The sequence below is a fragment of the Hesperophylax consimilis genome, chromosome 2 (assembly GCF_061612785.1).
Source record: "Hesperophylax consimilis isolate HC1 chromosome 2, BYU_Hcon_1.0, whole genome shotgun sequence".
In the NCBI taxonomy this organism is placed as follows: Eukaryota; Metazoa; Arthropoda; class Insecta; order Trichoptera; family Limnephilidae; genus Hesperophylax; species Hesperophylax consimilis.
Genome location: NC_142837.1, coordinates 33,638,329 through 33,651,160, shown reverse-complemented (window position 1 = coordinate 33,651,160; position 12,832 = coordinate 33,638,329). Strand labels below are relative to the sequence as shown.

At 35.1% G+C, this 12,832-nt stretch overlaps 1 protein-coding gene across 1 annotated transcript in view; it reads left to right on the top strand.

The window, feature by feature from the left end:
- Positions 1 to 12,832, top strand: part of Cbp80 (Nuclear cap-binding protein subunit 1) — a 63,023-nt gene that overhangs the window by 45,077 nt on the left and 5,114 nt on the right. The window contains exons 5-7 of the mRNA XM_089642404.1: positions 6,250 to 6,503; positions 11,543 to 11,786; positions 12,296 to 12,429. Coding sequence (XP_089498530.1) covers positions 6,250 to 6,503; positions 11,543 to 11,786; positions 12,296 to 12,429 — 632 coding nt within the window. The remainder of the gene's footprint in view (positions 1 to 6,249; positions 6,504 to 11,542; positions 11,787 to 12,295; positions 12,430 to 12,832) is intronic.

The following is a 12,832-nucleotide window of genomic DNA, read 5'->3' as shown; positions in this document are numbered from 1 at the left end:
TTTTCCACTCAGTTTTTCAAATATTTTTACACAGATATGTCTATTAGATAGATAATTTTTAAATAAATTTAGTAGATTTCCTCTGATTCCTATTGCTTCTAGAATATTTAATAATTTTTGCGGATTTATTGTGTCAAACGCCTTGGAATTATCGATAAATAATACTAAAACATGCATTTTTTTATTTAATTCATTATTTACATAATTCGAGAAATCCTGTAATAATATTTCAGTACTCTTTTTCTTTTGAAAGCCATATTGATTTTTGTCTATAATGGAAAATTTCTGTAAGTATTTGTTTAATTTTAAAGAAATATATTTTTCAAAGATTTTTTCAAGTGCAGGCAAGATACTGATAGGTCGATAGTTTCCTATCTCTGAGTGTACTCCACCTTTGTAAATAGGTCTAATTATAGCACACTTTAGATCATCAGGTATTTCTGCTTGAGTAATAAGTCTATTTACTAAGTGCGTAATAATTGGGGCTAAAATATTTATATGTTTTTTTATGTCGTGCATTCTTATACTATCCATTGCAGCAGATTTTGAGTTTTTAATTTTTTTAACAATATTTGTTATCTCCGTGATAGTTGCTTTAGGTAGGTACATACTGTGAGGTAATTCTACTGTATCAATATTAGATGCTTTAAAATCACACTTGTGCAACATATGACATATAGTATCTGAAAAATAATTCACATATTGGTTAGTTACACTTTCCACTGTCTGATCTTTTATCACATATCGCGAGATGACTTCATCACAATTGCTTTTAGTTTTTCTTCCTAAAATTTTATTTATCTCATCCCACGTTTTTTTAGTATTATTGAAACATGTTTTAAATTTATCTTTAAAAAAATATGATTTTTGTTTAGTAATTAGTTTGTTAACATTATTTCGAAAGGCCTTGTATTCATTTTCGTAATTTTTATTGGTTGGTGAATTCTTCCACCTTCGAAATAGCAAATCTCTTTTTTTAATTTTCTCTAAAATATCAGTAGTTATCCAATTTTTGATCCTGTTTGGTCTTTTATTCGTTTTTTTCAGGAATGATACTGTGCATCTTTCGTATAGGTTAATAAAATTGTTTTTAATTTTTTGATACAGTGTAATACTGTCTTGTTCATCAAGTAAGGAATTCCAATTTATTTTATGTATTTGGCTGTCTATACGTTTTTGGGACAAAACAATAATCTCCTTCGCAATGTTTAAAGGTTCCTTTTGCTCGTCATATTTAATATTAACTGCGACCATGTAATGATCTGCTATAGCAATCTCGCATACGCACGCTGATAACGCGTCCACTTGTTTATGCCCGTTATTGTACCTAACATAAATGTGATCGATGCATGAGCGTGTAACGCGTCCGTCTACAATTGCTTCTCTAGTCACGCCGTCTATACACTTGATTAAGTAATTGCTAGCTAGAATATTTTCATATGAGATTACAGCAGGATCTTGGTAATTCATCAAATTTAGATTAACATCCCCAAAGAACAAAACATTATCGAGAGGATCTATGAAACTTGTCAAAACAGATGTTATTTCCCCAATAAATGATTGTTTGCTAAGATTCGGCGGTCGATATATTGCTAAAATACTAATATTTTCTTTATTTGGAAGAGTAATTACACCGAATACATTTTCAAAATAAAACGATTCTAGTTGTTTTTGTTTGAATACAATATTATTCCGAACATATAGTAGAATGCCCCCACCTGACTTGTTAGTGCGGCAATAGTTATAGCATGTGTAGCCCGGTATCTCATATAAATCAATAAGGTCAGTTTGTATGGAAGTTTCGCATAGCATTAAAATGTCTACAAACTCCCAGCAACTATTTAAGTATACATGTAATACATCCCAATATTTACATATTGATCTAATATTAACTTGGATGCAAATTAAATCTCCTATCTCACTTTTACGTTTCATTTTTACCCATTGATTCAAATTGTTTGTTCTTATAAAGTCCACTTCACAGTCATCTTCTATATAATTATTTAAAGCCATAGTCGATGGTTGCCAAGTCCCTGGATAGTGCTGCTTGATAAGCTGGGCATTCCTTGTCTCCCGTCGGGTGGTCCGCGGCCTTACCGAACCTCGTGCATGTTGCACATACCGGCTTGGCTTCAGCGCTTGGGCACGATTCACGTCCGTGTCCTTCCTTGGCGCAGTGAGCGCATCTTGGTTTTTCCTTACAAAATTTGAATGAATGTCCAGTCATCTGGCAATTAGAGCACACAGTAAGCCCTATAAAATCTCGTACACGGCACACCGTCCAATCCACGAATACCCGTTCCTGTTCTACTAACAGATGACGTAGCTTAGCCGGAACCTCATACACTCGATGACAGGTTGAGCCAGATCGAGCGCCAGCCAAATGGCTGAGTCGGCAATTCGAAATCATCTCTCCAGTGTCCATTTGCTCCATGTTTGGAATTCCAGCTAAAGCGCTATTCAGGAAGCTCTCATCGGATAACTCTCTAGGTACATTGAAAAATATTACCTTGGGATGTCTTTTTGCTGGTAGTCGTGCGCTTAAAGTACTTGAATTCGTATTAGTGAGCGCAATTAATCATTTTTGTTGGTCTTCAACACTGGCAGTATGAATCGCTACTCCCTTATTTCGTATGTTTCTCATGCCGGTTACTCGGACACCTAAAGCTGAGGGCTTTAAAGTTTTTCTTACATTTTGTTTTGTTTCCTCGCTGTCTTTAATGCTATCCAGCTTAGGAAAAACGCATATAGTAGGCTTTGTAGGTCCTACTGCTTGTCCTGTACGAGTGATCGGCAATGGAGTCGCATCTTTAGTTTTTATTTTGGTGATGTCCGCAAATGACATGGTCGCCTCAGTAGCTTCAGCGACACGTCGCATCACAGGTCCTAGGTCCGCCTCTAGCTGCTGAATTTTCTCCGCGAGGTGACGGTTGCAGTCCTCAACCGAACGTTTTTCCGCCTGGGCCACTTTCAAACCAGCCTGGGCAGTAGTCAGATCAGCTCTCAGTTTTTCTCTGTCCAATGTAAGTTGTGATACAGCACCAATTACGTAGGTTACGTTTCTGGCAATTTTTAGTTGCTGCTCCTTGCTTACCTTACATTGCTTTTCAGCTAAAGTGTCCTGCAATTCCTCCAGCGCCATCTGGACATCGCTTAGAGCTTCTTTCCCAGATCTAAAGTATTCTTCAGAATTGTCCGAATCCTCGTCCGAAATATCACCTAGTTCTAGCCTGGGACTGCTGCAGCTGGTGCCCGGGATCTCGGCGGCGGCGGTTGTGGGAGAGTGCGGGGGGGCGCCGCCTCTCTTCTTCCTTCGGCGTACGTTATCGTCCGGTTGATCCATAGATGATGGAAGGTAATTCTGGAGTGGTCTTCTCTGCGTTATTGTTCACTTTGTAAACATATAACTATTATCCTCTACTAAGCACTAGTTAATAATATTATAAACTTCACTCGGTACAGCCGCGAAAACAAACGTCAACTGTCAAAAACTACCGCAAACATAAACGTCAAAATTAACACAAAAAAAGGAATCTAAAACTATGCTGAATTGACCGTGCCAGATTTCACTCGATGGGAAATGTTTTTTAACTTCTGGGTGGTCTCTTATTTACTAGATTAGAACTGACTTAAGTACTAAAACACTAACTTAAAGACCGGGTCCTTTGGACCGGGCCGAACTGTCACTTTCAAAAACACTAAACCATATAATTACGTTGATTTTAAGTTTTAATATTATGAAACTGATAAATTGGCGGAAAGCCCTTGACTTTCTACGTCGATTGAGCACTTATTTTCTTAATGAAAAACGCTATTTTTAATTTTAGAGTTGAGAATTGCACGGAGCAAGTGTTATTGTGGCCGGTTTTCGGTTGTTGAATAATATTCTCGAATAATAATTAAATTAATCTCGCTAATTTTTAATTCTATGAACGAGATAAAAAGTAATGTAACAGCTTTCTGGTAAATTCCTTAAATAAAAGAACTGTTTGATTTATTTTATTCTCTGAAATTTTTTCGACGTTTTTATTTAAAATGTTTGATAAGCTTTTTTTAAAAATCTTTTTTCGTGTTTGTAATTAAAATATTGCAATTTATTAATATTAAATTATATCTCAAATACGAAAGTCAGTTTCTATATTAGTAAGATTTTCACATACACGGTCATTTATCAATTTAATAAAATCTTTACCATGTTTTTTAAGTAAAGCTGTAAATGAGGTGATTTTTTACGAAAAATCGGCGCTATATAAATCAGCCAAGTATTATTATTTACTTTTTAACACTTTTTTTCTACGTCAATTTATCTGGGTTCATTGATTTTTCCAAGTTCCTTTTTAAAATATTCCGATGTTTTTAGACTAAAGTATGTTTTCTGCTTTAGTGATATTGCTTCCCTGTGATGATATTTAGTAATTTAAATAACCAATGTTCCTTTGCACAGATTCCTCTGTTCACACATAATGCTAACAAAAATTACATACGAAATTTTGCTACAATTTGTCGTTTGAATTTTGGCGTATTGAGCCGTGTTGCACTTTCTCCTTCTTGAATCAACGTTTGACGACAACGACACCATTGCAGTGTCGCATTATCAGGAAAGTTGGCTGCCCTGCACTGACATTAACCCTGATGATGAACACTGAACAGCTGTCTGAAATGTTGATTGAAGAAGGAAGCAGCGCAACACAAATCATTACTCTAAAAGTCAACAATTCTGCTATGATTCTGACCAAAACCACCTAGAGCACAAGGCCGGGAAACTGAATCAAATCGGCCTCCTTACTTGGGAATCGCATGGGAACTTTCAACCATTTTATATATTGTAAATATGTACGTCTATTTGAATTTCACTTTTGTTTTTGGTAATGAATTAATGCACATCTTGGAAACGGAAATTAACCCACTTCCGTTCGAGCTGAGACTCGGCAGATAGACTCGTTGTCGATGACAATACGTTCTAACTACTTAGTGGCAATCATGTACACACACACAGTCATATATGCATTTCTCTGAAATCGGAAGACATTACCGCAGTTAATATACGAAATAAATGTCAGTCCTACCCGATCGGCATTTGGCGAGGTATGTAGAATTGTCGACTCCAGTTCCAGGGTAGGAAGGTTCAATCCTCAGTCAAACCAATACTCTGTTAACTCTGTTCTTTACAGTGTGATCTCGTACAAATTAAGAGGCCGATTGTCTTCCAGCCTTATGATCTAGGTCAGGGGTGCTCAAACTTGAACTGTGGGCGATCTACCTCAATATTATTAGATTCCGATCGATCGACTCTGAGAAGCTGCAAGTATGTGTGATGCAGGATTGTCGTCTATGTAGGTAGGGTGTATCGTAGCGCAGGTATACGTGTATATATAGGGACGTTGCATAATTGCATGGCCACGAATCCACATAGAATTTGGAAGAACGACAGAAATTAGTTTGCAATATGCATTTTTTTAGTCAAGGTAGGTGGAGGTCTCCACTAAAAAGTCAATAAAAAAACTAATATTTATTCAAAATTGCAAGTTTATTGGTTCTTACAAAAAACAAACGAGTTCTAGTTTCTAAACTTAACTAAATAATGACTTTGGATGTTGAAGCGTGGCACTGCATGTCCTCAGCATACTTTTCATACGATGGTACGTAATTACCGAGTGCTAATCGCAAGCACGATGACATATGTTCGTCAGTTAGTCGATTGCGATATTTTGACATAATTATCTTCATTTCAGAAAATGCAGACTCGCACAAGTAAGATTACCCAAACATTGTCGTCAACTGAAGGGCGATTTGCCTTAGATTCGGATATTTATCTTCAGATATAAAATACCAGAATTTTGTGTCAGATGCTGTGGCTATGAGATGTATATCTGATATTATCTGCAATGTTCCAGAACACTCCGTTCAGTAACTCAGTCCGCTACAAGCTACAAATAAATAATAAAAAAGAAGGCATGAAAAATGGGAAATTTTTCTCGAGATCGACTCAAAAAGCACTCGCGATCGACCGTTTGAGCACCCCTGATCTAGGTGGTTTTGGCCTGACGCGCTAGTGTTATTTATATTATTGTTTTATAGGTGTATTAAACAATATAAAATTTAAATTATGACCGTTTCAATACAAGCTTTCACTCTACCGTTAATATGGACTCAAACGGTTTTTGGCCCACGACTTTTTTGATTTTATTTACTACTAATAAAATTAGTGCCGTAACTGTAATAACAATTTTGTCTGTTGTTGTTCCCCAGCCACCCTACCCGGTACGCAGGCCGCCCACCAGCTGGTGGTGTCGGTGCGCCAGCGCTGCTCCCCCGAGGAAGCGCTCAACGTGCTGCGCGAACTGCCCAACCCGCGTGCCGAGGGAGAGTCAGAGGCCCCCTCGGCCGACGCACCCTACAACCCGCTCAAGATAGATGTCTTTGTTCAGACGCTGCTCAATCTCGGCTCCAAGAGCTTCTCGCACAGCTTCGCAGCCATTTCCAAGTTCCACTATGTCTTCAAGGTAATATCAACTACTAGCTGTCCAACCCTCACGGAGGCAGAGGCTCCCTCGGCTTTAAGTTAGGTTCATACCGAGCAGTGGCGTGTATTGCTATGTTACCGAATAAATTATTTATTTCCCTATTCTTACTTTGGTTGTCTCTTTGTAAACCTATCTGATCACTGTATTTTTTTATCTATTGTAGTTTTATTTTATTATTTTTTTCTCATGTTAAGTTATTTTATTTTATATTATAGAAACAAACCGTACATGATTTACAGAAATGGAACAATATACAGGAATAAGATACTTCATGTTGGGTACCTATGATATGTTTCCTTGTAATGTCTGCTAAGTGGTATGTTTATTCCTTAATTACCAGGTGACGTGTGTAGTATATAGGTGTGTGTGTAATGTATTGTGAGTGTTTGTGTGTCTGTATGTATGCGCATTGAACATTTTAAATTATTGACATGACGCCACGTTTGAATTTGGTCAGTGAATCCGAAAAAATATCTATGTTAGAGTTAAGACAAATATTATTTAGAGTATGAAGAGCTTGGTTAATTGGCGAATCAGGTGCTGCATTTGTTTTATAGTTAAACGTGTGGAATAGCACTGTATGTCGTGTATATCTCAAAGGTATGTTAAAGTTAATAAGGGACAGAAGTTCGGCACAGTCAATGTCATTGTATAAAATTCTGTGTATAAATATTAAGTCAGCTACTGCTCGTCTTCGCTGCAAAGTTTCAAATGTACACTCAAAGTTATTGCTGAATTTTGTTTGGTTTTACGCCCAGATGGGCTTTTACATGGATTATAAGAACAGAACATACCTAGTGAGCCATCGAAAATTATACACAATGTTTTTAAAGCATGAAATAACATTAAACTTATACACTAAATATTAAACAATGTTAGTAAAACATGTAACAATAACTAAAACAGTACAACAAATAAGTTAACTTATAGAAGTAAAAGCCCTCTGGGCGTAAAATATAATAAATGAATAAGCTAAGTTTGTATATGATCACGACTTCAGTGTAATTCCAGTAAGCCATATATCTCTAAATACACAGACATAGGAATTAATAGACGAGAAGATAATGGCGAGGGGTAAAATCAACTGTTGAAGAACGAAGGGAGTGAAGCTGACTGTGATTCGTCAATAAATCAATCTGACAGTAAATAGGCATCTCGCATTATAATATCACCATTTACTTCTTAAAAGTAAAATCTGCTTTTGAATGAATAGACATTTTTACATGGGAGCGCAAATTACTCGCCACGTTATGATCAAATTTGCGAAGTCCAAATTCGGCAAAAAAATTCGGTTCTATTTTCAGAGTCCAATATTTCGTTTAAGTATTTAGTTAAGACACTTTTATAAATGTTCATAATTTACTTCCCAGCAACCAACCAGCTTTGTGTTTCGCGTCCAGACGTTTCTCGATGTGATAGTAACAACTGATTCATATTATACGATGTGAATATGCTTAAAATAAAGTAAAATAATGCTTATATGTGGAATGTAATACGACAATTGGGTTTATTCTCTTTTTCACATCTATTTTTACAAATTTTCATAGTACAAGTCAACATTTTGCCGTGTTATTTCGTAAAATGAACCGATGATGCCTCGACCATAGTTCGCACAAGAATGATGACGTCACGTTTTCAAATTTCACTTGAGGCCATACGCGAGCCCAGCCGGCTCCAATGGAACCGGTATGGGGAGTGGGGATAATACGCTTTTAATCACTTAGGGCAGGTCTACTAATATTCATATGTCTATGTCTAAATAGTATAGAACAAAGTCGCTATCCGCTTCGGTCTGTTTGTGCGCTTAGTTTTTCTTCTAAACTATGCAACAGAGTTTCATAGGGTTTTCACTATCATGTAGAGAATTTCTTCCGGAAGGTTTATATATATATAATACATGAATATTATATTTACAGAAAGTAGAGAAAAGTCCATCATCGCCAGGTACACGTCAGCTTGTCTCTAGAGTGTGTGCTTAGTTCTTCTAAACTACACAACAGATTTTGATATGGTTTTCACTTTAATTTGAGATTTTCTTCGGGAAGTTTTCTATATATGAGTATTTCTCAAAATAAATGTACGTAACGAAAATGTAGTTACGAAATAGTGTTACGAAATAGTCATAAGACGTAACTAAATAGTAAACATAAGGCTTGTTTACACAATGGCAAATTTTATTTTACTTTTTTTATTATTTATTAAATTTAATTAGTTGTCGTCTTTTTTAAATGTAAGTAATTATCCTTTACTTTTTTATTTATTGTACATACTACAAACATACATAAACTCACGACCCAAATATTTGTATTTTGTTATACCAAAGGGGTTTAAAAAAAACAAGGGAGTATAAATAAATGTTTTTTAATCAAATTATCAGCTCCCAAATTGAAGTACCTAACACAATATTCAACAAATCTTAAGAAATTAAAGAACAGGCACTGTTTAAACTATTAAAAATTTAATAACATACAATTATTTAGTTTGAATCACTATCCATTAGCGTTTTATAAATTTCTTCCTCATCTTTATAATAATTGAAATCTTTCCGAGACACATTTGGTCAGTTTTTCAGTCTTTGGTTTATCACTCCGCTTTGGCGCATGAATATAGTCATTTAGTGATAGAGATTTAGAGATAAGGCCTTTACAAACCTCTTTCTTTTTTGTATGTATATTTTCCAGTTTTTCGTTTCGATAGTCACTCCACATGGATTATCTTTGATTTTGTTAGAATCTTCATTTTCATTATTCATATTTTCAATATCAGTGTTATTTTCTATGGCATTATTATTTCCTATTATAACATCTCCGATTTATTATATAATCCAGTTTCAATGGGAATAGCATCATTATTAGTCTTAGTTTGTTTATGAAATAATATTTTCAGAATGTTCACTTGCCTTTTCATCCGATTACAGCACTGTCTTAAATTCTTATTTCGACTTTTTAATCGAGTATTTTCTTCAGTAAGCTTTTGTAGTCTTTCCTTTAGGATTTTTTTATTATTTTTTCTACGTTCAAATGTATTATTGTCTTGTGTCGTAGGATTAGCCTCTTTCTTTCTTTCAGCTCTTTTATCATTGGCTTGTCTCCACTTTGCTCGTAGCTCTTCTTTTTGTTCTTCTGTAAGAATTTCTTTTTTATTTTTGATATTTTCTATAACTTTTGTTAAGTGCTTAGTTCGGATTTCGTCATATTTATTTGGCTTTTCCTTTTTCAGTCTTTCCCTGTAAGCTTTTTGCCTTTCGGCATTGGTTTTTGGGGGCATTCCTAAAAAAAAGTTATGCTGTAGTTATGGTTTTATCAGAGTAAATAAAAATAAATTTATATTTAAATAATCTTTTATAAAAAACTTAAGGCACTTATAAATATTGTATAGAGCGCCTGTAGAACGGATAGTGTGTATGAGTGCCTCAAGCTTATTTAAAATAAAACCAGTATTGGACGGCTCAGCTTGATCTTCAAGTACTTGTCATTATGTATAATGCCATATAATCGCGATGATAAAACATACAAGTCCGACGACACCTGCTCTGCCATTGACCATCAGGAATTTCCAGCGCATCCTATGTATTACAACCTACCTACTTTCCAGCGCCATCAACAGATCTGCTCTATGGTATAATAAATTTTATTTTTTTCCTATTATATCTAAATACATATGTATATTTGTGCATTGTGCATAATATATTACATTATTACTAAACTTACATAAGACTTTCATAAAAATGCTAGACACACTTACAATATACTTACTTTTCTTAATCACGTTGTAACTGTGTACACTCAGCTTTACATTGAACTTTTTCGTTACGTTACGAAATTCATAACAAACGTTACGAAAGTGTAATAAGAATTTATGTTATAAAAAGTCAATGGTTTGATAAAATTTAAAAGTGTTAATATGTAAGCTTAGCAATGTTCGTACCGCACATGTTACAAAAAGATGAGTAGAAAAAGACTTACCGTTTTGTGAAAAAAGGCTAAAATATTTCCTGTTACGAAATAGTGGTCCCACTAAAGAAACACGTTATTACTGATTTTAACAATTAATGTTATGGCGGAGAAGTCAGACCAACAACCAATCAGAAAGAGGCTAGTGTTGCCCATGTTAAATTTTACGAATGGGTTAAAAAATTACGGTGGAAGTACTTATAAAACGTAACTAAAGAGTAGTTACTAAAAAGTAAATGATGATGTCTCACTTTGTTTTTTGTGCATAAATTATTAATTTATTATGAAACCCCATAGAAAATTACCTTTTTACAGAAACTACATTTAATTAAGACCCTAAAACTTACAAAAAAATCACATATTATAACGTTACTATCGCATTTTATGAAGTATAAACAAATGAGGTGGGTAGGGTGGCAATTTTATTTTGTATGGAAGGTAAAAATCGATATTTTTTTAAAAATTAAAATATTTGCGAATTAATACGATTGTAATGTTAATTTTTCGATATTTTAAAGCCTAATATTTATTCTACAAAATGGTGCATATTTTTTTTGTATGATTAATTAAAAACATGTGAAATTTTTGAACTGTTTGTAGGCACACTTTATTTTTCCAAAATGTACACTTTTTTTGAGAAATACTCATATAATACATGAATATTATATTTATAGAGAGTAGAGAAAAGTGGAGCAACGCTGGGTACATCAGCTAGTATTGTATAAAGCATCTTATTAAGGAATATGAATATTAAGAAGATGTTTTAACATTGTTTATTGTTTCTTTACATTGTATCTTTTTTTACGTTAGAATTTTCAACCTCACTAGAACAAGTGAGGTTAAAAACATTGTTATCATAATGTTTGCAAGTTGAGCATTTGATGTTATAACTCAGTTCTCTCAGTCATTTTTAGACTCCGGTTTTAAATATACTAATTTCCATCCTAGCATTGATACCACCGAGTATGCATCTAACAATGGTCATTTTACCAATTTCATCTTTGAACAATGTTATGAAATATGTAGTTGAATTTAACAACATCCCTTATTCATACATTATTCCAGATATTGGCAGAATCTGAGGAAGCCCAGATCTGTATCCTGCGCAACATGTTTGAGCTGTGGAACACGCACCAGCAGATGATGGTGGTCCTCGTGGACAAGATGCTGAAGACGCAGATCGTGGACTGCTCCGCTGTTGCCACGTGGATCTTCTCCAAGGAAATGACCGGGGAATTCACTAAGCTCTACCTGTGGGAGGTGCTGCATTTGACCATTAAGAAGATGAACAAGCATGTGACTAAATTGAGTAAGTCCTAATTTTGGTGATTCCTAGAGTAGTCTGTAACCCTGTTTTTCTCATCTTCTTCCCCTTGTCATATTCGGGTCAGGGACTCATCGCTTCGACAAGGCGCCTTATTCAGCGGCCTTCATCCACTGCAGACCTGAATCCTTCTCCAGCAGCCTCCAGAATTGCTTTCTCCAACTTTATCAGAGCACCCCACTGGACGTCTTCCCTTTTCTTGGAACTGTTGGCGAAAACCCTGTTTTTAATTTATGTATTTGTATTTTGCATGAGCGCCTAATACATCATCAGAAAGCAATAATTTAGGTTTCCATTTTTAGACATGAAATTTGTTTGATTGATCCAATAATAAAAAAAACTTATTACATGAGGTTCCAAAAAAGCCATTTTATTCATCATTTTGTAAGAAAATATTACTTTAGGATTTGTTTAATCCCAATCTAACTAGTGCCAAGTAGTGTAGTAATTTTTAACTTTTTTCTATCATATTTAAATACTTGTATCCTTTTTAGGTGATGAGCTCTCGGAGGCTCGTGAGAAGCTGGCGAGGGCTGAATCCTCCAGCAGTGAATCTGAAGACGACGCCTCCCAACCGGCCGCAAACAAGAAGAAGAAGGTGGAGTCTGTGGACAAACCCACAGAAGAGGTAAGATAACAAATTGAATTTAAAATATTCATCACATGCAAAGTGGTGAAGAAAGCAATTACAAGCTGACAGAACTTGGCTTTTTTACCAAAACACCGAGGGCTACTTGGTACGACGGCTTGATTGAGTACAAATATGAAATATGGCAGGCCATTTTCTTCATCACTCTGATACGAATATTTTTATGTGAGGTTTTTCTAGTTTAAGCCAACTAAGCTATACTCGGTTAATAGCTAATGTGTCAGGTTCTCACCTGAGCGTCGCGGATCCTAATTCTCTGCTAGCTATGTCCTCCATCCTTTTGCACAAGTAATATTTTCCAGTATTTTCAAATATTTGTAACCCAGGAATGTGTTGCCTTTCTTTTTAGATTATGCATATAGAATAATTTTCAAATTTTCTC